Source organism: Netta rufina (assembly GCF_964035555.1).
Source record: "Netta rufina genome assembly, chromosome: 7".
Taxonomy (NCBI): Eukaryota; Metazoa; Chordata; class Aves; order Anseriformes; family Anatidae; genus Netta; species Netta rufina.
In genome coordinates this window covers 21,184,533-21,209,732 of record NC_140130.1, presented here as the reverse complement: position 1 = coordinate 21,209,732, position 25,200 = coordinate 21,184,533, and the positions used below count along the sequence as shown (strand labels likewise).

Genomic DNA, 25,200 nt, shown 5'->3' with positions numbered 1-25,200 from the left:
AGAAATAGTATCAATTAACTGGAGAAAGGCACTCCTATTCAAGAACAAGATTTAATGCAGAGATGTAACAAGGAACTTCTGAGTGTAGACATGCTCTACAGTACATGCAGAAAAACATACAAAACTTTGAAAAGGTTTATGGAACTTATCTGACTTACACTAATTCTTCCCTCTGAAAGTCTCAATTCACATCCAACCCACACCCACCAACTCCAACAGCACTTTAAAAGCCCTATCAAAATTCTGAGCTTCTCCAAAAAAGCATCACAGGGGCTAATGACTGTTCTAATTCTGGCTTATTACAAAGTTTACATTACAATTTCTGTGATTTGTTGAAGAAACTGTATGCATTTGTATGCATTTGGCTTTTATCTGCTCAGAATTTTGATACCTCATTGTTTGGAATTTGCTCGCATGTTCCATGCACAACATTGCAGTTTAGGGAGTTAAAGTTACAAAATGATTTTTTGGGGGGGGGGGGGAGGAGGAAGTACCTTTAAGAAGATTGTTTGGGTCTTTCCACAATATTTACCAGATGATTCAGGGCTTGTGGTGGAATACAGCACTTGGTGTGCAGGAACACGAGCATACGCCAGTCTTTTCTCCCCTCGGATCATCCATATGATTACATCAGGCATACTGTTTTGTGGCTGTGGATTATTTGCGTGGAAAAGAAAGTAAAAGTTGGTAATTAGTAGGAAGTTAAACTAACCTAATGCTTAGACAACAGCAACGTAGGCTAGTTATGGTCAAACAGATCTCCCATGTAAGAATCAATACTAAACACGATAATGTTTATGTTAATAAACATTATGATAATGTTTAATGATAAATGGCAGAAACTGTTTTACTTTGTAAGCAATACAATTCATAGTTCTGGAACAATCATTGAAAATACCATTAAGATTGCTGGAAAACAAGGTGCTCTTGTTAAGAGATTTGTTTCCTACATCTTTTGAGATTTTATCTAGAAATATGCTGTGACCCAATTCATTTACAGTGACTACAGTGACTGATTCCAATTCCTAAAAATTTGTTTTGATGTGGTACACATTTAAATGCTTGTAATGCTTGCATGCTAAGGGTAGATCATCTTAAGACTTTTAGCAGCAAACAAATACTACTTTTTTTTTTTTTGCAGGTTTGTCCAGACCTTTGTATACTACCTTCCAAATGAAGTTTTTGTTTTTGTTTTAATAAAAATAAAAAAAAAAAACAAAGCAGAAATGACAAAGAAAAAAGCACAATATTTCTATAATGTCATTAAAGCCAATTATTAGAGATAATTAAAAAAAATAATAATGCAGATGTTTAAGACTTAAGACATTACTGAAAATTCAAAAAACTATGTTAGAAGTTATGAGCTGCAGAATTACTACATATATCCTACAGATCCCAAACCAGCAAGGTGACTTGAAAATCTGGAGGAAAATAAAGGGCAAAATACTGCCACCTTGTACAGGTAAGAGTCTATTCTAATTCTACAAGTCAGTGGTTATTTCCCAACTTACATTCTCAGTGAAGTCTGATAACAACCTAGAACAATACGTTCAAGTAACAGAGGCACACATATTTACTTTCACAGCATCTAAAATTTCTGTTCTAAATAGGGGGGATATTGCTTGATCAGCATTGAACATCACACCAGTTTGTGCTGGATGGCTACTTCTAAACTACCTGAATAGTACTGTATAGTACTAACCTCTTCACTCAGTTGAAGTAATTTATCCAACCAATCCTCAATTTCTGTCAGAGTGGCTTTCACATCAGTAGCTTCATTTCTCATCCTTGTTGCTGCTTCTCCAATCTGTTTGAGAGACTTCAGGCGCAGTTTTTCTATCTGAGTGTCAAGGACTGTAATATTAGATTTGCCTTCTATGAGGGGAAATGGTTTACTAAAAAGAAAAATTATTGTCGTGGTTAATAATCTAAGTGGATTTTATTCAGCCATACACTAAACGTAGACATGCATAAAGCAGCAAGAGATTGAGTGCTACTATTTTCTTTGATTGAAAACCACCAAATTAGAAATGTCTCTGCATCTATTTCTGCAGAGATTTCCAACTGAGAAAGCATTTACAGTAAGAAATGTAAGAAATGCTGTGCTAGGAAGCATGAATATAAAATAGTTTGAGGTTTATGCTTTATGCTTTAATGTACTTTTTGCTAACCAAATCAAGCAAAATCCATTTCCCTGTATATGCAAATCAGAAAATTGTCTCAGAACGTACACCTCAATGAGTTCCCTCAGACCAAGATTAGGATCTTTTCTTTCACTGAAATATAAATTCTCAGAAATTCAATATAAAAATACAGGTTGTATTTATGACTATGAGAGCTATCTAACTCTTTGGCAACAAAACATGGAAAAACTCTAAAACAAATCCATGACACAGAACTTTCAGTCACTAGAGGGCAGAGTACGCTGTTTAATGGAATCAAGAAATACTATAGCATTGTAGTAGGGCCCAGAAAAAAAAGCTTTTTGTGTGTGTTTTGTGTTTCCTTTTTTTTTTTTTTTTTTTTTTTGAGGTAGTTTGATGAAAAGGCAGCTTTTCAAAGACCAATGACTGTATTCCTTCAATAGATTTCATTAAAAGGTCTCTAATATGATGAGTAAAAAATAATTAAAAAAATCCAGAGACCCTGCCAAGTTTAGAAAGGATGATACTCCTTTGACCTAGTTTTAATAACAAGCCATGTATTTCCGACTCTGACTCCGGAAAACCTTATTACTGACTGTTGCACTTACCAGTATAGTTAGTTCTGCTAATCTGAATGCAAATGCTGCCTGCCCTGGGTTAAAGTATTTACACTTGATTCAAATGTACCAGGTCAGAACTTCCAGAAAGTCATCACATTCCAGGTTTGAAAGAGTTTTCAGTGCACCATTTAAATTTCTACTCTATTTAAAACTTTAACATGACAAAAGAATGTGTTTCATGAATTCAACCCAGGGTATTATACCTTTGGGACAGCTTTCATGTGTTTCCTGAAAACACCATAGAGGGCATTGTATCTTGCACACTATAGGAAGCTAATGTGATGTGATTGATATATCTGGGTGCTAATGCTATTTAATAAAATAATAGCCTCAATAACAGTGCAGATACGTCAGAGGATGGCTTGTTATAACTGATACAAGGCCTCGAGTTCTTTCATTCTCCGGATGGCTTCATGCAACAATAGTTTGCCCTTCACATTTTACTTTCCTAAAGTATGTCAATTCTTTCTCTGATTTTTCTGTATGAAAGCATGCATTCTATAAAGTTACTAGTTTATATTTTGACATAAGCTTTCTATAATAAATTTGCTTATGTATATTGGCTTCCATTGCATTTGCTTTTTCCTATGTTCATTTTTATTTTGGCTCTTCAGCTTGATAAATTAGTTCTCTCATGTCATGTTTTCTGTTATTTTCTCTAATGAATAATAACTGTTCTCTCATTTTTCCTTTCCTTTTCTCCTTCTTTTTCTCATACAATTCCTTCCTCCCTCCTTTTAAACCCTAAGTGGCAACTCCTATTGCCTTCTCAGACCACTCCTACACATACAGACATGTTGACTAAAGGATCCCTCAAAAACATCATCTTTATGGCCCTTAAGCTCTAAACTGCTTTTATATTTTTTTTTGTTCTGTGCTCACCAGAAAATAATGAAATTTCTTCCTTCTTCAGTTTCACAAATAACTTTGAAATTTAGTAAACAAAACGTACATGAGGAATTCTAAAGAAGGAATGGTGACAGAAAGACAGCAGAGAGCCACAGTTTCACATTTGCAGAGTAACTCATTTTTTTTTCTTTCAAGACATGCTGTTTTACGACTGTCAGTGACTAAGAATAGAGAATGATAAAACTAGACAGATGACTTCACTGGCAATATCTGTGCTGCTTTACTACTTTCAGAGACTTGCAATTGCAGTTTTCAGGTCAGTTCATAGCAGTAATCAGTTTTATAGTCCTTAGAATTTGCTTTCTGACTTAGTAAAGGCAACAGAGAAGATTCCAAGCAGGCCTAGAATGATAAGGCAGCAGATAAAAAAGAACAAGGTACTTTTACCTTGTATCTTCTGTAAGTTCATCAATCAGCTTCAACCACATCTCAGCTAATCGGTTTTCAGAAATTTTAGCCTGCATTCCTGATTTTAAGGTGGTTAAGTTGGATTGCTGTGGAATTTAAAATGAAAGGATTTATATTTACAATCTTCCATCATGATACTATAGTCAACTCAATTTTTAAGACTTTATTTGATCTCACTTATTTGTATGTATAAATCCCAAATCAAAAAAGACTAAGATGTTCAAACTTGATACACATTTAAGAGGACTCTGTATATTCCTTCACACTTTATTTAACACCACATAATGTTGCACCTAACTTCCAAATCAATTACAGTTCCACGAACTTAACATGTCCCTAACTAAGACGACTTCCTACCTGTGGGAATTTCCTGCATATTCAAGCATGAGAGCCTTGGTTCTTGTCAGAATACACTACTATGATTAGAAGTGCCATTTGTGACACTGTTCTATGTTTAATTTTGAATAGGAAAAAAGGAATTAAAGAAGAAAAATTTCCACAATTTGTTAAAATGTCACTTTTGATTATACCTCAGTTTTTTTCTTTAAAAACAAACAAACAAACAAAAAAGCACACAGAAAAACATATCAGCAAAAAGAGTTACTTACCAGTCTTTCAACCATATTTAGGATTACATTCACAGGGTCTAATCTATGGCTTATGTCCTCCCAAAAGGAAGTCAGTGTTACCACTGGCTTTGTGTTCGCCCATGGCAAATAGTAATAATAATTACCTGGTGTGAAACATCTGTATGTTAGAACTCATGGCAGGGACACATAGTGTACATTGTACAAGTTGCTCTTATGCACTATAATTCACAATGAATGCACGTGCTAGTCCAAACTTATCGAAGGATATACATTTTTCAGCCAACAGAACATCTGCTGAATGTTAAGCTTTTACCTCAAAGTGTTTCAAAATCCAGGGGATTTTTTAAATCATTAAATCATCTGTTAATATGTTCATTACTCTATCCAGTAACTTACTGATGTTGATAGAAAACTGATGTGTTTCTCTGAAATAAATTGTTCAAATAATCATTTTACCAGAGTAAAACTGATCACTTCATTTCATAGGCAGAAAAAATAATTCCTGCTCTTTGCATTTAATAAAACAAAACTTAAAGGCAAAACATATTTTTTTTTTCTGATTTGGGTAGGTTGTATTCTTCTAGGCTGCCAGACCCCTGGTTAAAAAAAATAAGTTTTTATTATTTTTTAAATCCGATGTTCTGATGGTATTTTTCCCATCTTAATCCCTAGCTTTTAGATACCTGTAAAATACTGTGATTTGTATTCTTGCTAGTTTTCTTGTCCACATCTAGTACATAGTCAAAGATCTCACTGAATTCTACAAAAAAACCTTTAATACCATCAGTAGGCTTTCCAGTGTTTATTAACAAAATGTAACTTTTCGTCAAAGTTGATGAGGAACCAAACATTATTTTCTGACACATTTTCGGTAATTTTTACTGGGGTAAGAACTGTCATTCCAAAGCTAGAGAATAAACACCCTGCACCTTCAAAGGAGACCTTTACATGGCTTTATCCCCATACCAGCAGCATACTTACCGTCAAAAACAGCACGACTGTACTGAGTTGTTGATGCCAAAGGTTTACAGGTAGTATCAAACTTGTTGCCATAGTTACCAATGCTAACTTCAAACTGGATAGGCTCGCCAGTGTCTTGCAGCATGGTAGCAGAATGAAACACAGCAGCCAAGCAGAACTTTCGTCTGCGCTGGTATTTCTACAACAAGAACCTTGGAAGTTGTATTGACATATTTCTAAAATAGAATCCACTATCACAGAAAACGGTAATACTTTTTTCAATGGAAATAATTATTTTAATATTTTTGCTAGTTTCTGAGATGCACCAAAAGTCTGTATCTGTCGCATAAAAAATTACTGTTTGAGATTATAAAAACGTCTCAACATGTCATGCTGCCAGGGTCTGACATTTTTGTAACCACACCATAAAAAAGCACCTCTTAATTCTAAGATTCAACTCAACTGCTTCAATTTTTAAGTCAAACCATTCTCCAAAACTAACCTGACAAGGCACATCTCCATTACCAACAGTGACAGTAAAACAAGAATTTACCTCAACAACCAGTATGTCATCATTAGGAATCATGTCTAACTTTTTATTAACAGGTTTGCTTTCAAGTACTGTTGATAGCTCAACCAGAATTCTCCCTCTGTAAGCAACTCCTTCTCCCTGTAAAATAGTGAGACATTTAATCCAGTTTTATACCTTTCTCCTAAAATAACATAATCTTTCTTTAGCTGTACATGCTTCTAGCTTCACTTAAGTGTTCTCAAAGCTTCTGCAGGGGTATGTAAATATGTATTTGAACAAATGAAATAAACAAGTTAGGATTAATGAATACTGGAAGCAAGAAAAATATATGTAAGAAAAAAAGTCAGATAAGAATAAATGCATGTAGAGGTGCAGATAGTGAAAATTACCAAAACCACTGCTGCTCCTTCAAAAAATACATTACAAAACATAATATTATATCATCCTACCTTGCTAATCTTAAATCCAAATTGTTATTCAAAAAGAAACACCAAAGGTAGCATAATGTGAAACAAGCATTAAAATGAATGAATTCGTTAATTAAAAACAATTGGATTTAATCTTTTTATTGAAAACAATGAATAAAGAAACCGACCTTTCCAAAGTTTAATTCATCGTATGGATCTGGGAATCCAGTGTATTCTCTTGGACTTCCATAAAAGTTTAGGTAACAAGGCCCAAATGTTGGTAAAAAGCCAACTTCCGTTTCTCCAGTGTTTGCTAACAGGAAAACATCAACATTTTATTTTTGTTAATAATTCAGATCCAGAAAAGCAATCACCATTACTTCGAAACCCAACAGAACAAATGTTAGATGTTAGTCAGTATTAGTTATTAGTGAAATAAGAACACTATTTCTGGATATGCAATATGAATTTAAAGTAGTTATATCAATTACTGTAATTTCTTCCTAACTTCCTCTGTCCTTGTACAGTATTTACAATATACTACTTCATACAGTAAAAAACCCCACAGAATAAACAGAACTTCTGCCCCAATCCGAATATCAGGTCTTCATTAATATGAAAGAGTAATATACTCTTATGTTAATGGAAAAACATCTTTTATAGAAATAAATGAAACTGAGTAACATGAAATTTGCATTCACTTAAGTGCACAGGTCATTACTGTTCTCGCTAAACAGCTACAATAAAGATACAAGCCATATCACAAAAATCTAGTATTTAGCAAAATGAATCCTACTGTTTCTAATGTAGTATATTTTTTCTGTGATTATACTTCATGGTAAAACACAGACTACCGCAGACTCTTTAATTGCTACAGTGCAGAACACTGCACAAACTACCTTTTAAATAAGTTAGAATTCATGCAAGATTGACAGTTTGCAAACTCAGTTAATTCTCAGTTAATTACTATAACAATAAGCTCCATTTTATATCCTATTTTTATTCCACAACTAAGAAAAAGGACTGCATAGTTATGACCAAACAGGAAAGGTTCTATAATCCATTTCTTGCTGTTTCCTAACTCTCATCTTGTTTAAATGATCCTGGTGTAAAAAATATCAGAGTCAGGTTCTAAACTTTGCAACATAAATCACTTAGAATAATCTGCAGCACAATGAATGACACATTTATCACAGCAAAGGATAGCTGAGGTAAGAAGGTGAAAATAAAGGGTTATGCCTTCTATGATTGCCACAGTGACTAATAAGTGACAGAAATTAATAATAAAAATTAATGTAATGTCTTGATATTGATACTTTTCTGTCAACAAAGACATTTAAAATCTGCAAAATATGAAATAAAGATTTGCACTTCTCTATCTTGCATTCTTTTGCCCTTTTTATTTATTTATTTATTTATTGACATTTAGAAAGCTTATGGTCACATATTACAGAAAGCAATTTCAAAACACTACTTCGGCCTTCAATTTAAAATTACTTTATTACAAAAGAAAAATTATAAACAAAGTATCTGGGTGAATGAATGTGTTTGTTACCTTTGACCTGTACTCCAACTTTCTTCTCACTACATCAATATTTAACACAAAATCTTTCAAAACTGGATCTTAACCTATAAAGTTACATCAAGCCATCTCTGCACAGGTTGTAACAGAATCAGATTTCATTTTTTCAAACTTATGCAGCTATCTAAGCATAATCAAAGCAAGCACTAATTATTTTATGCAGTTATTTACTTCTGTACAGCTCTGAAGCTAGAAACATAGTTTTGATCTCACAGCTATGTTAAAAATTGCAAGCCATTGTTAGAGCACTTTAAAATTGAAGAGACTGCATAGTCAACTCTAAAACACAGCCTGAAGCACCAGCCAAACAGAAATATTTTCAAACCAGTTCCAGTGCCGAAACTGTTTTATAAAGTTAGCAGTGTTTGATACTTTCTAATAACAATTGTGAAGTCCTTCACACAATTAAATAAATAAATATATATATATACACACACATATATATATTTTAAGATGATATATTTTCTCAAGCAATACTTCTGTTTGGGCAACGGAAAGAAAAAGCAGTAACAGACCAAGATATAAACCTTCATATGATGAAGCCCCAGTTCCCGAAGATGAAAATTCTATATTATAAAAAGAGAAGATGTTACGTGACAGGAGACAATGACATTTAAAAATAAATAAAACAAGAAGCCACCTGCTTTAAAAATACAGCTAAAGGCCTGAGGAAAAAATAAAACTCAAGTGGGCTAGAATTTTGTTTCCTGATTACAATAACAAAGGTACTACTTTTTTTTGTACAAATCCCCAAGAAAAAAAAATGAAAAAAGCATATAGCATATAGCCAACCCAAGAGATAACTCTTTTGTTGCCTGTTTCAGATTTGTACAGTCCCCCTCTCCAATTATAAAAAATAAAATAAGAAAACCACTACATTTCATAGCCCATTAGGATGTCCTTATTTACTGAAGACTAGCTCAGTTTCCCAGTCCCTTAGAAGCTAGAACAGGCTTCAAGCACTGATCTCCTGGAAAGATTACCAACTGGCATTTTACACAGAAATGGCCATTCCAATGTCAGTACTTCAATAGAGAATCTACTTAGATTGATAAGCAAGGTATCACTCAGCAGCAGTTCAAGTTGCATATTCCTGTGAGTAGCACAAGTGATTTCTCCACAACTGAATTTTCCGCAACAGCCCAGCTTTAACTTCCCATTGCCTTTTTCTATAACCTTTGCTTTTGCCTCTGATTGTGTATGGGATACACGAAAACAATGTTTGCACAAAGCTGTACTTTCAACAGCAAATACTTTGAAGGGGGATGAATTATAAGCCTGAGGTTATCTGACTGAAAACACACTTCCATCTGATAAGATAATTAAATACTTGCTCAAGTCACTGCAGAACTGGAGCCACTCCTTTTGTTTTTAAACTCCTGACATAGCTACCAACTCAAGGACAAACTAGTCTGTTTTCAGACAACATGCATGTATTATATGTGTTTCATAAACACAACAGAAAAAACAGTAATTTAGATCCTTATTGTGGAAATGGTTTTCTGTCAGTGTTCTACAAGCACTAAGTATGCAAATAAATAAATGTTAAGTCTGTTCAAGTCTGTACTTTATCATATTGTATAGACACCTAATATGCCACACTACGTATATTAAAACGCAATTTTTTTTCTGGCTAAGTAACACAATAATTGTCACGGAGCTGGCTCAGTTGTATGAGAGATTCTGCTATAAAAATAAGATGGGATTATAGAAGTAGATCACCAGGAAATTATTAATAAAATGTTCACAACATTGTATTAGAACAGAAAAATAACAGGAAATGTGTAATTTAATGTTTCCCAAAATCTCGGCACAAAACTCCTTCTTACAACATTGTAAAGAATTGTTTTATTGAAAAGCTATAGTCTAACAAGGTCAACACATTAAGAACTTCATATCCTGCCTAACAAAATTTGTTTTCTTGCAGTTAATCAGTTCTGCCTTTTAATCTTTATGGAATCACAAATCTAGTCACCTAAACTGAAGCACGTAAGCAAGTTCTCTGCAATCATAGTATTGCAGACATTCCATTAGTTCATTGAAGCTACTAAAACAAGGGCTACTTAATAGTTATGTGCAGCACTCATATGATGAGAGGCAGTGCCAATTTCTATAAAGCTGCTGATCAAAGCAGTGACTGATCCAACTCCTCCCCCCCAACATCTGAAAGCAGTATAAAGGAAATGCACAGGTGGTTCTAGATCATTCCTGCAGACTAACTATTCAGGAACATTCTCCTGTTTTTAGGTTCTCTTCCCAGAGAAAGCACAGACAATCTTATAAGGTGGCAACAAAATCTTGTCCGCTAGCACCTGATGAAGTAGTGATTATGAAACAGTAACTCTGGATTGTAAATGTTGTATTAAGAATCTTAGTAAATGTATGCATCTCACTAATGACACAGAGATCATATGGTTTTCTGAAGTTGGTAAAGAACTGGTTTGCAAATTTAATTGATTGATTATCTTCGTAAGTAAAACTGATTTTTGAGGTAGTTACTGCAATTTAATGATGATGTGGTTTATATGTTTTACTATTTTGAAAAGTCTCACTGTGTGTTTTCCATGTGCATTGTTTTGAAAACTCTGGAAATAGACTATCTTGTTGCCACAGAACTGAGAAACTACAGGAAACTAGACTTTCTTAGGAGCACTGACCCTTGCTATTCCTAATACCACAAGAGAAGATAGCTGAATCAGTTACCTTCAACTTCTCCTCCAGATGAAGCAATTTTTGAGAGACTTAAATAAGTTGTTCCTACTACATCATTTTTTGTAAGACGATCCCTACAAAAAGAAAAAGATTTTAGTTAAACATAATGCTGGCCATCCTACATTGAAGCGAGACAAAGGCACTCCAAGATGGTGTATTCACATTTTGTATCACTTGGAATGCTTTAATATTACTAACAGAAGGCATTTAATTGATAATTACAAAAGTGAGCTGTATGATGAGGAAGTCATGCGAAGTACTGTAAAACTCTTTAAAAACCTGGTAGAATTTCAGTAACCAACCTAGGAGCTGCTGTTGAAAAAAATCATTTGCTTCTCAGGAGTACAAGTAGTCAGCAATGTGCAAACCAGAGCCCTGTGATATATTCTGCCTTCTCCCCAGAACTATGCTTAATAAGTACAATCAGATATACAGGAAGAATAGCAACTCCGTGGCTTACTAGTATTTGAACCACCTAAACCAGAACTCAAAATATGCTTAATGTTCTGAATAGCATTCAACAATACGCGAATAGGAAGATGATATGAGCATGACACATGTTTACAGAACCAGGCATTCAAGTTTTACTTGATAATATAATGGAATTAATTATTTTTTAAAACATTAGTGACCCAGTTAGTGGGCACAAAACTAAGAAAGAAAAATGACAAGTGCATGTATTAGAAACATTACATTATCACCTAACTAGCAATAGCGCTCAGTGCTCACTGTACAAAAGTAACAATATTCCCATATTATGCTAATCACACCTATTGTAAAGAAACCATATTATTAAAATTACCTAAACACTTGTTTATATACTCTTGTGGATTAAGACTCCAACAACACCTGATACTTACAGAACCAGACTTCACTTAATATAATTTATGTTGTCTAGTACTTTGATTAAGTCATAACTCACCAGTCAACAACTGCAAGCTTTATTTTCTCACACATTGAAGGAAACTGAAAAAAGCAATGATAATAAAATAACTCATTACTTATTTCAATTCTGTAATGTTAATGCCCTAGATTCCAAAAGAATGCCAATTTTCTGAAGAAATGAGAAAAAAACTGACCTTGACTTGAAGATAAATAATTTGGTTCCACTCTGGGTTAGCATTTTTCTCAATTATGTTTGTGCAAACCTAAAAAAATAAAAATCAAATACATAGCATATCAAAGATATAACAGAAAAGCATATACTAGCTATGATTTAGGATCAATCGTATTCTAATCAGTGAGGGAGTAGTAAATGCTAAATGCTGAGAGGTTTATGCTCCAATCAGCTTTCATTTGGTAAATACTGCTAAACTGACCTACATATACAATGTTGATGGCTATTGGATGGAAAATAAAATTTTGAAACTGTGTTTAAACCTGAGGCTGGAGTTGCCTTAAAAAGAAAAAAGCTTGTTATTTCCACTAGCTACAAGAAAGATGCTTTCACACTAGTACTGATCTGTTATCACAGCAGAGAAGTAAGACATAGGAATGACCTGATTCCAGATTATTTATTTAATGTAGATTTTAGAGAGGATGAGGAATATACTCTATGGGAAAGACTATATTAATTATTGGTAATGTCTGCTGAAGATTTCCTATGTTTATTGGGGGTGTTGACCTGATTATATAACATAATAAAGGAACACATTTTTCCTCTTGAAGAAAAAAACATTTTTCCTCTTGAAGACTGTCTAGCTATGAATATAGGCTGTGCAATTAGGCTTCAGCTCAAATTTGGTATTCTGAGGAACATGTTAGTCATAAAATGCACAAATGCTGTTAATCTGTCCAGAAAAATCTGCACCATCAGTTACAAAAACTGATCAGGAACAACCAGTAGGTAAGCAATCTGGCATATATAATTTCCTAGCATTTAATCATACATTCCTTTTCTTAGTCAACAACTTTGCACCCATTCTACTCTACCTCATAAGTTTGTCCTCATTCTAATAAGTGAACTTTAGGGCTAATACTTCTTTATTTCCATAATTTAAGTAAGCTTAAAAATGTATATTGGCATATAAATTCTGTTCTCAGGACTATGACTAACATAAAGGTGTTTACTCAATTACCTTTTTTCCAGCAAAGGAAACTTCTACAAAGGGATCCACCAGATTTTTCTTGTCTGCTTCTCCTCCAAATATTTCCTTTACAGTCTGTGCAAAAGCATCATCCACTGCACAGAAGTTTCAAAACAGAAGTAAGTGTTTATGCTTTCTTTTTTTTTTTTTTTTTTTTAAATTATTATTATTATTTTAAACTTGCCATAGCAATCCCACCAAAATCAACCAATTTACAGATCTAGGTAGGATGATCTGATGAACAAAGTTGTGAAGAGTAAGAATCTACCAGTGAAAATTGAGAGTTTAGGCTTCAGTGAAATTTCAGTAATATAAATTTTTGAAACATTCTACGGAGTGCTCATGTGCTCCTCAATTTAGGGGCATAGTTGTATTTGAAAAAAATTTACTCAAGTTCCTGTAGACACAGTCACTTGTTGTCACAGATAAAGGAAGAAGTCATGCTAAGATGGATGAAACTGAAACATGCACTATATACTCAAACTAGACATGCACAGAACATCCAGCATACCTGCAGATCATCTGGACTCGAATCTTAACTTCTGTGATTGGACATAATCTAATGAAGATGACCACTACCTGAAGCAATGTGGCCCACTCAGCAACAGAGGAACATTACTCATCTAGTGCGTAACATTAAATTAACCATTACAAGAATTAAGTAGACTTACTGAGTATTACCAAAGAGCTTGAAATAGGCTACTTAAACCATCACAGAATTATTGGCTCAAATAATGATGTAAAACGCTCTAGATGTGTTATGTTCATGGAATGTTTCCAAACAGCTATCACAGGTATTTCTAATGGCAATCGAATACATCAATGGACAAGTAATAAGACTGATGTACTTTGTGGAATATCCTCAGCTCTGTAGATTTTGAGAAGGAAAGTGACCCATCGAAGTGCAATTCCAGCTGGTAATAACAGATTGCTCTCCACATCATCACTTTCATTATCTCTTTCCCTTTTTTCAACCTGTTGGGAGATATATTGGCACATAGTATCTGGTATGTAAGAAAGACGGAGTAATCTATAAATTTAAGGTGATTAGTTAAACTGGTGCCCACAACATCTTACAGGTAGAAGACTCTGTCAGTTTCATTATAAAGAATGAGACTTCATTGAATTATCAAACTATAAAAAATAATTAAACTATTTTATTTATATTTTAATCTCTATGCTATTCAACTGTAGAAGCCTACTACAATAACACTTCTGAAAACATCATCTGATGATCATTATTGCACTCATGCGTAAGGCCAACTGTGCAATTTTCATACCTATCTCAAGATGAATATTGTGGTAAGGAATCTAACTATAATTAGAAAATACATACAATCCTGATATAATTTACCAAAACTTACTGCTTCCTCCCTTAGAAATAAACAGGAGATCAAAAATGTCACCACAAATAACTACAAATATCCTTGTGATGTTAAGAATCATGAAGACAGCCTGATCTCTAAAGGTCCCTTCCAACCCAAAACATTCTATGATCCTATAATATTGAACGAGAAGGATATATTCCATGGTTGTAGTGACATTACATTTAACTAAGGAGTAGCAGAATGTATAAATCTTAATCAGGAATAACAGCAGTATTGGAACTACAACAGTCAAGTGAGAAAAAAGTTACAGAGAGGGCTTATTTTTTACCTTTACAAGACAACAGACAGTTAAAGACTGAATTGTTAAAAACAGTAGTTACTTTTAACATGTTTTCCTATACATCAAATTAACTCATGCCTAAACTGTAATTATTGATGGGCCTGATTTTCACCTGGTAAGTATTTGGAGCTTTCTGGTACTCAGGTTTCTCTGCAGGCTTGTCTATATTATACAGTAGTCAAGACATCCCTGAGTTAGTCCTGGAACTGATATCAGTATGCTGCTCAGTCTGATTAGATATGCTAAGAGGAATTACATATTAGCTTGCATGTGACATCAGGCTAACAGATCTGTGCTTCTTCCAGGACACAGAAGTTACATACTGCTTACAGAGGACGTTATACAGAGCTGTGAGGGGGAACATGAATTATCAACGGTAGATAAAGAAGAAAAGCATGTAAATCAAACTTACGGGTGGCTCATCTCCAGTTCCTAGGACAAACATGCTAACTTTCATATAGCCTTTAGCTCCTGAGCTTGTATCCTCAGGATCACTCAGCAAAAGCCATTTTCTCATGACTGCATGGCCTAAAAGTGAACATAAAACACCCCTAGTAACATCCATTAAATAAAGACAGAAATCAACGTCAAAGCCAACTGCTCCAAAAAGCCTACTTTATTCTACAAGTAATTATTTTAAAAATTTATCCTTAGACAGGTCTGAATATCGCTATTCAAAACAGAAAATCTAGTGGTGTTAAAACATTAAGTGGCACACTATTTAACAATTTACAAATAATTTTGCATCATCTTTCATTTTTTCTTTTTGGTCTTTGATACCAAAGCTAATATACAAATTTTATGTGCTTGTTCTTCATCTTGAAATCATTGAAAGGAATTACATATTATTGGATTTTTTTTGTTTGTTTATACGTTAAGCAGCAATTTCAACTTTCCATTTACTTACATTTTTACTTTAGAAATAGTAATGAAAATGTTTCAATTCCAAGTTTCAAGAACTCAAGCACACTTTTCTTCTAGGAAAGAAGCTCTGAGGTAGCTGTTACTTACCAGGTTCATCATAAACATAGCCAATGTCAATCTGCAATAAAGATCAAAGGCATTATATCTGAAGAAATACCAGAACAGGAAAATGCTAGGCAAGTCCTCCACACTTTTTCAAAAGTTTGTCACAAACAAGAGAAAGTTTACATAGCATATTCTCGGGATGAGAAAGAGAAAACGCTGTACATTTACAAAAAAGGAATTTTGAATGGGTAGAACAATCAAGAAGAAAATGCAATAAAAGATGGATGCAAACTAACAGCTTGCTCCTTCCTTCCTCAGATCCCCAGCTTTCCCATTTATTGGAGACAGAAGATGGGGCTAATTACTTCTTCTTAAACTCCTTATGTTCCTCCATTATTTTATGTTCATACAGGCTTTTCAGAAATCTTTTTTCCCCTATTTCCTGCTCAGCATCCTGCTCAGATCAGTTGCAGAAATTAAGCTTTTTTGTTTGTTTGTTTTGTTTTTAAATGAGTAATTTAATTTCTCTTTTTATAAAAGGTGAGCAATTTTTTCCCCACTGTGTCAAACCTGGACAAGATTGCACACGAACCCCTCCTGTATTGATTGTATCAGGTTTTAAACACGTTCAGGAATGTTTACTCATGGCAACTGGGCCAATATTCCTTGCAGGTCTGAAAAGGTCATTTTCTAGAAAGAATTGCTCTTGGGGTTTCTTCCTGGAATGCACATGGGAACAGAAAGCATCTGAATGACATGCTGTCACCTGCCTGTTCTTATTAGTCCTTCAGTCCTTCATAGAGAAATATACCTGTCTGAATCATTAGAAATTACATGGTAACATAAGCAGCACAGAGCAAAACCAGGCAAGCTTCATCTAGAGAGGAGCGCTCTTCCACATGTACATATTTTCATGAAAAGGTGGTCCAGAGATGTACTGAATTTTTGCAGTACAAAATAAGCAGACACAAAAGACAACCAACACTGACACTGGAAGTGTTATAATAGGGGATCCCAGCAACTACTACAATTGTCATGTGAATACTTTGTCTATACTGCCTTAGGATACCTTCTATAGGCAGATGTTCATCTCTCAATAGTGACTGTAACGCATACAAATAAAAACAACATCACCGACATGAGAAGGGCAGAAATTAATTTAAACTTTTCCATGATTTTTACTTAACAAATTTCTGACAAAATGACCTTTCCACATCACTTAAGAATGTGCATTTTACGCTGACATGTGCATCACTATTCTGCCTAATAAAATTATTTCTTCAGGCCCTACCTCATACCAAATAATCACCTTGTTACTTTTCAAGTGAAACATTTACCTTTTGGAAAATATATTTTTTCTCTTGGATACAAGTGAAAGAACTTGGTAAATAAAACAAAATTTTCTTTAACAGTAATCATCCACTCAAATCAGAAAACTGATTATCAGTGGTTAGAACAACCAGTCTCTAGCATAACAAGCAAGACATCACTAGGTAACCTTTGGCCCCATACTAAAGCAGTATAATTTTAAATTTTTAAAACAAGGACTTAAAAAATGTATCTCATTTTCTTTAATTTAGTCAAGATACGGAGGTTGGTTTCATACTCACCTTAAACTCTCCCATTAGACAGTCTGCTCGTAGAGAATAAGAATCATACACCTATAAAGATAGATATGAAACAGGAATGCTCCTAAACTTCACAGTGAAATGGCCAGACAACCCCATATGCATCCATCTGCCCCTTGGAACATGCACCATTTTTTCTTACCCGAATACTAATTGTTTCATCAAGCAACTCCAAAGGAGTCATGTGGACATTGTAGAAAAATAGCTGTTAAGGTAAAAACAAAAACAAACAAACATTTTGAAACAGAAAATGCCTCACATAACTCTCTGGATAGAAAATATGAAAACATGACTTTAAAAGGCGTGTGAAATATGCCTGCTAAAATACTATCAGCCTAGCTCCTTGTTGGAAACATTATCTGATAATTTAGTGCAGAATTAAAAACTGAACTACATAAATAAACTTAGTATAAAATAGAAGACAAAGTCAAGACTTCCATTTGAAAGAATGTAGTAGTAGGTATAGTCCTGTTGTAAACTATCAGCGTTGCCCTTGCTCTGCACTTCATAGTCTTCTCAGGGGAACAGCTTCTTAACTATAAAAGTTATTTGTTCTCTGGGACATTCAATCCTGGTCTAGTCATCTCTGTTGTACCTGTCAAAATAGTCTTTAGTGTTCATGATGATAAGCGATTGTAATGATTTGCATCTGTGAAATGGCTATTGTAACAAACCTGATAGTCTGATGGCATGAAGAAATATACTATTTAATAGGTTATTTGCTTTATTGATAGCATATGCTTTACTAAGTTTGGTCTTTGAGACCAGAGATACTTCAGTCAGTACTTTATCCAGCAACAGAAAAGGAGTAAATAAAAATGGCCCCACCTCTAAATACTGAGACTGACTAAAAATTGATACAATGTGCACGTGATTTTCTCCCTTTCCCTTCCCCCCTCTTTTCTTTTTCCCTACCAATGCTTAATGAATTTTAAATGCTACCTGCAGCTTAGTTCAAGTCTCAGTCTTTTCACTACATTCCTTGTTTTTGCCTGCATGAGTTAAACGTCCACATGTTTACTGTTCCAAACACAGGATCATTTATTTTTGTGCTGTTTATACTTTTATGTTTATAAATTCCTTCCTGCCATTTCCATATGTTTGATGTACAAATCCTTGTCTGGACAAAAATCTAGCTGTGCATTTACAAATCATGTGTAGCAACACAAAGGCTTTTCCAGATTCTGTATAGTAGTCTTACTTACCCAAAGCACTGTATGGAAAGCTCAGCTGCAAACACCAAAAGAAGACTACAGTGATTTCCTAATTTTTCAGTGATTTTATAACCTATTCAAAACCCTTGTTATGTCACATGGCCGATCATATCAAAGAACAAGTTCCATATGTCTCAGTTGAAGTTTGATTTCTTTCTAGATAGTTTGCTAGGACTGCCAGAAATAGTGATGTTGCATTTACTAATGTGAATACATAAATAAAGGGACTGGGCACTTGGAAATTCATGTTAGTCACATTATCCTTAAATATTACAAAATTATTATTTATTGACTATAATGAAAGCTGTGATAACCATTTTTTCCTCATCTGATGGCATCAACCTTTCAGCTGAATTTTTTTTTTACAACACTCACTTCATCAAAATATGGGTTGTTTCCTCTTTTGATTCTTGTTCGGTGTGTCTGACCACAAACATGAACTTTGACAACTGGTTTTATGTTATTTCCAGGCAACTGACGACCTTCGATGACTCTAACACGAATCTGAATAAATATAAATAAACAATAATGAAAATTAAATATCTGTATTAACTCACACCCTATGCTTTCTCTGTTGACAACAATTTCTCAGTATGCCACCAAAAAAGTTAACCAGCACCTGAAGTTGCTGGCAGATACACTTTTAAGCATAGATAGGCTTTTAAAGCATCAACTATGACAGCAAGTATAATTTCACTTGACTTTTTCAAAACAAGTTGGAGGTAAGTTTTGCAACAAGGTTGTTTTTTTTTTTTTAACATGCTTTTACTACTTATTTTTAAAGGTGCTATTGTAGCTTGTTATCTACAGATGTATAATAAATAAGGTTTACCCAGATTTCAGTCAAATGTTCAAAACTGGACATCTCTGTAACAGGCACTTTTGAAAAATAATTTGTAAGTACAGGCTTTCAAGCAAAGTGGTTAATTGTTTCTACAGTCTATTAGCTTTGCATGATCTGACATTAAATCATACTCAAGACAATGTGAAAGGAGTGATGTCATGATAAGTCAGAAAAAGGCAACATGCAATATTTAATAAATCTATTACCTGGAAATCTTGTGGTTTGTTAGAAATGATTCTCCGTGTTTTCTTTCCTTTGGTGATGCGCCTAGCTAGCTGGGCTTCCTTTGTGCCACTTGGAACTGTTGATGTGATGTTACCAACAGGACCATCCATGCCATCCTCATAATCTCCATCGTCTTCTCCATCTGCTACAGTTAAAAAACATTGCAGTCAATAAACAAATAGTACAGCTTAATATTGAAGTTCTGTGAATAAGAGTCTGATATACGAGAGTTATACTGGAATTTTATTATCATCTCATTTTAACAAATGTATTTATTTATTTTTTGCTGACACGCTTCCAAATCCTTTTGGAAGTTAGTTATTTTAACCTGCTTAAGAATAAATTTATATCCTAACCAAGCTAACCATAGGTTTGTCCCACGTCAGAATGCAGATTATCTAATACAATTCCTATATACTTTTTTGAACCAAACAAGTTCAGTAGTAGTAAAGTGCAATTCTTTCATTCCAGCTAAAGCTATTTTTCCTAGAAGCAAGAATAGGCTCTAGCATAGCATCTGAAGTTTTTACCTCAGAGCCTTGAAAATATGAAGATATTTAGAGTTTCTCAAGGGTGAATAGTGCCATCTTAAATAAAAATATGAATCCCCCTCCACAGCATTTAACTGTGGAATAAAGGGAAGTTTTTTAGTAAGTCTCTTCAATGACAGTTCTGAAATCACAACAGCTCTGTGGAAGACAGTTCTATATCAAACAGTGAAATTCCAGCACTGCAAAACAGAATCCATAAATATCTAGACCACAAAATTGTTTAATTCCCTTGTGTTTCTAGTTTCTTTTCTTAAACAGAGGACAGTGAGTATGGTAAAATCTACAGTAAGAACAAGCTGTGCATCTGGTGGCTAGCATTAACAATGTTTATTATCTTTGTGAGTGAATTTGTCAACACAGGGTAATGAACACTTTGATAATGAATTCATCAGCAGTTCTTGCAAGAGACATGTAAAACCACAAAGACTGACATACCATCTACTTGATAACTGGAAAACTCCACCTCCCTAACATTTTTCAGATTCATCTGCCCTGATGGATACATGCAACTGTTTGATTACACATCCTGACTTAGCACTTCATTTTTAATTTCCGAAAAGGAACTGCAGCAGTCACAACTGGGGAGGTGACTTTATTTCATGGGAAATAGGTATTTACAATAATGAACTAAGGTGTGTTTGCTAACTGGCACTGAAATAATTTTCACGCAGTTGCTGGATACTAGCTAAAAGCCTGCTGTGTTCTGTTTATCTGTATTACCTTATAGTTCAAATATAAGTGCATTTTTAAAAGGCTATCAAAATAATCTCATACAAGTCAAATAGTATTTTTAGCCTGCAAGTCCAGATTTCAATGTAATATTGCAAAGTTTAGTAATTTAACACACAACTTTTCTGTTTACATTACCTAACCTTCCACTCCTCAAGCACACCTCTCAGTGGAATCAAAATTTCAGGAGATTCTTCATCTCTAATTTTTTTCCTTCTTATGTAACTCTCTATCAGCAGATAATGGCCAAACTGATTTATTTTTTCCTCAAATGCATCAAATTTTTTACATTTAATTCTTTCTGCACAAGCACAGCCTGGCTATTAGGGTAATTATTTGCCTGTCAACTGAAGAAATCTGTTGTTACTTCACAGTTCTCTCATGAGTCTGAAAAAACAGTGGATCTCAAAAACATTCTCAGAAAAAGACTGGGTAAAATTATACATCAAGACAAAAGAATATTCCCTACAATAATTACAAGGACTACTCAAGTATCAAGCCTAAATTAAGATACAGAAGTGTATTTCAAAACTTACTTATTCTAAAAAAAAAAAATTTAATGCTTTAAGAAAATCTTTTCATAAGGCTCCAACATAGAAATATATTTTTTTCAAAAAGTGCAACTTCCCTGCTTATTTTTCTTACCTCTGCAATAAGCTGATAGATAACTGCTATTTCTTTGAGCATTAAAAAAATATATAATATGTATGTAATATATATATATAAATCTTTCATTCTTTAACAAAAGCCCTTTTGAAAAGCTTTTAAACGAAGTTATTCTTTTGTAACTCAATTCCACTGGAGAAAATGAAGCTAAAAACATTTTGTGTCAGGAAATTCCAATTTTCCTCCTAACTGTAGTGCTGAGTCATCCTCAATTTCTTTTTAAATCACTATTTGGCAGTCTTCGCATGCTTGCTTCTGGTTAGTATTATTTTATATATATATATATATATATATATATATATATATATATATATATATATTTTTTTTTTTTTTTTTTTTGTGGCGAACAATTCTGTTTAATCACTTTCTTGCCTTATCTTACATATTTCCATGATCTTTTAACAACAATGTTCTGAAAACAAGGTTGAAATACCTTCTTGTGTATTGGTCCCTCCTGGGTCATTTGGATTTGCAGGTCCAGCTGGTGGCTCATATCCTACTACCAAATCAATTGTTGCCTATAGAGAAACACATGGTTTTGTATGAAACACACAGTATTCACAATAATTCATTTAAAGCCGTTAAGTCGTTCTAACACTGAACACGAGCAGTAACTATTCATGGTCACAGCAGAGTTTATTATAAAGTTTCAGCTTATTAGTAAACGAGTAAATTGATAATAAGCTATACATAGATACAAACAATAAAGGCTGGAGAAGTTCCAGGTAATGGAATAGACTCTAAAATTATATTTAGAGAATGGGATTGCAGTGTTTATATTTAGAAAAAACACTGTTAAAATGCATGCATATAAGATGTGCAACAAATATTAATATATTTTCACAACGCTGATGGCAGATTAGTTGACATCCTAAATTTACAAATGAAAAAGGCAGAGAGAAATAACACTATCTAACCAACAACTTAATAAGTCTGAACCGTAAGTAAAGTTTCCTATCTGGCTCTCCTAATTGCTTGTTCATACTTCCATCCTGGAAAAAAAAAATAAATGTCATTTTCCACTGTAATTACAGAATTGTTTTTTAGTGCTAGGCTGTGTTTTTGCATTAATGAATAAAACATTATTCCTAGTTGCCACAGTAACGTGAGGAGTCAGCAAAACCACCACAACCCTGTGACCAACTAACCATGCTATTAAACTACAGCTGAAGAGATACTGAAATTACCCTTTAAAGCCTCTTATTAAAAGGACTGGAACGTAGTATGAAGTGGCTTAGCAGCCAGTCTGTGCAAACAGTAAGGTCCCAGTTCTAGACGCTACTTTTATCAGATATCAGTTAATCACTCTCTTAAATTTAAACACATCCTAAATAAACTAAGTTAAGCAAGTTCTTGCCTAATTTTCTGAACTGAGCTGGAAGTAAACATGCACGTGATTATGTTCTTCTTAGAATCAGCATTATGACGCAGGTGGGTATTAGAAAGAATACAGCAAGAAGTGAATATGGAACTATCCGTTATTTAAGAAAATGCTTTTTCTTTCTTTCCTTCTTTATTTTTTTAATACCAGGCTGATTTTCACAGTATCTATAACACATGTATACAAATACATAGTTCATACAGAGAAAACTGTTTATTTAAAGAATTATCTTTGATATTAAACTTGGTGTAATTACATTCTGTTATAAATTACATCCGTCTTAGGCTTTTGCTACAAAATTGCAACAAACTTAATCTATACAGTTTAAAAAAAAAATTGGAAGTATGTTTATATCACTGTTAGTTCTGTTGCTGAAGCATTTTGATCAAGAATATAGAAAAAGAAAAAAATGTGAGCCACTCACTCCAGTTTCTTGTCCCCTTTCGTTTAGCAGAGGTATGAGTTTGAAGGGAAAAGATCTGCTTTGGTTACCTACAAGATCCTTAAGTGCTATGGATGCACTGCCAATTAACCTGAAATGAAGTGAAAAATCATTATTATAATTCAAGTATACATCAAACAGAAGTTTCATTTTATCCTTTGCTTGTGTCTGTCAAACAAATGATTCCAGCTGTGACTTGAAAACCCAAGACAAAACAAAAGATCATTGCAAATGTTATCTAATGACCGAGTAGTACTGATTTGTATTTTTTGTTTCACTGAACTTAAACATGCTCTCTTCTTTCCTGAAGACACACCATTAACCTAAAGGTTAAAAAGGTTAGAGGTTAAACATCTAAATTTTAAAAAAGATGTATATTTTTTATAATTATTTTCTGTATAACCTTTAGCAGCTACATCACTTGTTTCTTCCACAGAGTTATCACTGGTAAACTACAGGATATAATATGTTCTTCACCTATGTAGTTTTATATTCTCTCAGATGAGAAGTACTGTATGAAGATATTACAGTTGTATCACACAAAAAACTGACACAAAGACATACACGCATCTCTGTACTGAAAGCAATGAAATAGAACAAATGCAGTCAACGTGCTTACTACGTTCTTCACAAAATTAATCTTCTTGCCCATACTCTACTTTTTGGAATAGGTTCATCTGCTTGCCTCTAAATTCTCCAAATGTATCCAAATTAGATATGGCTCATGGGAGTGCTACCAACAGAATATGCCCAGGAGATAATGACTCCTGTGGCAGACCCTGCCTCCTTTGGGTCAGCATTTGTCACCCTCATCCTCCTTAAAAAGTGAAAATTGCATGCACTTTTAACCTCAGAAACGTCTTTTAAGCAGACTTTCTAACAGTGTGGCATTGGTCTCATGATTTCTGGCACTGCCTTTAGTTACCATAGCATGCAGTAACAGTTTACTCCAATAATGAAGTGGATTATTGGAATAACTGAGATTGTTGCCAGTGAGAAAATCCCAAGATAATTTTACTTTGTAAATATTATAGAGAACATTTTCAAACAAAATACCAATTTTGCAGCTGAAGTGGGGAAAAAAGGACCCATAAGCACACAATGAAAGTGAGGTCCCTTTGAGTAGATTACAGTGCTTCTTCACGGAGAAGCTAAGGATTCTCTGCAACAGGATCTGGGTCTATGCAGCTCTCCCTCTCCCTACTTCTGCAACTCTCTCCATGACAGGCTCAGAACTTCTCTCTGCTTCCCTGCTGACCCTTCTTGTTTAACTTGTGAAGCTCTGGACATTCTGTTTCCCAATCTAGATTTCCTCTCCTTGTCTTAACCTCCCTCTTGCATGTCTTTCCCTTTCTTTGTCGTATCTTAAAAAACACCCAGCTCTGCTTTCAACCTATGGTCAATTCATTTTTATCTGCCAGTTCACTGAGCACATCGTTTACATCTGACTGGGGATGCTCCACTTCAGGTCTGAGAACCTCTTCAGTCCATCCTGTTCTCCCCAGCTAGATTGAGAAAACTTGTAAAAGTCTCTAATGAAGTCTTCTCAGCTAAATTTCAGGGTCTACAACACTGTCTTGACTGAACTATCAGCATATTGATACCATCATTCACACACTTTTCCTTCAAGCCTTAGCTTTCCTTTAGGTTCCATAGGTCTTTCCTACCCTCCTTACCTCTTTCTGTCTAAAAACTTCTTTACTTTGTCACAGGACTTTAGAAGTGAAAGGATATAAATAGAGTACTAGGCTCAGTCTCCTGCTCTCTTAGGTGTCAACATAATCTTAGTCCTTTTCCACACAATATTGTCATTAAATTAGGTTATGAATTAATATTCACAATCCTCTCTTGCAGAGCTTTTTACTGTCTGAAATTAAATTGCTTTTGGTCCTGTAATTTAAGTGTTGTGCCGCATAAAATAGTCATTGTGTG

General features: G+C 34.1%; 1 protein-coding gene across 1 annotated transcript in view; it reads right to left on the bottom strand.

Annotated features, from left to right (window-relative positions):
• The window catches only part of MYOF (myoferlin), a gene marked incomplete at its 5' end in the record, with an annotated part of 70,336 nt that overhangs the window by 27,208 nt on the left and 17,928 nt on the right, over positions 1-25,200 (bottom strand). The window contains 21 exons of the mRNA XM_084290195.1: positions 495-650; positions 1,703-1,895; positions 4,061-4,167; positions 4,690-4,814; positions 5,653-5,830; positions 6,185-6,301; positions 6,759-6,883; positions 8,680-8,718; positions 10,856-10,938; positions 11,787-11,830; positions 11,944-12,012; positions 12,943-13,046; positions 13,800-13,926; positions 15,032-15,147; positions 15,631-15,661; positions 17,199-17,249; positions 17,359-17,421; positions 18,806-18,934; positions 19,481-19,644; positions 21,879-21,963; positions 23,251-23,359. Of these exons, the coding sequence (XP_084146321.1) occupies positions 495-650; positions 1,703-1,895; positions 4,061-4,167; positions 4,690-4,814; positions 5,653-5,830; positions 6,185-6,301; positions 6,759-6,883; positions 8,680-8,718; positions 10,856-10,938; positions 11,787-11,830; positions 11,944-12,012; positions 12,943-13,046; positions 13,800-13,926; positions 15,032-15,147; positions 15,631-15,661; positions 17,199-17,249; positions 17,359-17,421; positions 18,806-18,934; positions 19,481-19,644; positions 21,879-21,963; positions 23,251-23,359 (2,215 nt within the window). The remainder of the gene's footprint in view (positions 1-494; positions 651-1,702; positions 1,896-4,060; positions 4,168-4,689; positions 4,815-5,652; positions 5,831-6,184; positions 6,302-6,758; positions 6,884-8,679; positions 8,719-10,855; positions 10,939-11,786; positions 11,831-11,943; positions 12,013-12,942; positions 13,047-13,799; positions 13,927-15,031; positions 15,148-15,630; positions 15,662-17,198; positions 17,250-17,358; positions 17,422-18,805; positions 18,935-19,480; positions 19,645-21,878; positions 21,964-23,250; positions 23,360-25,200) is intronic.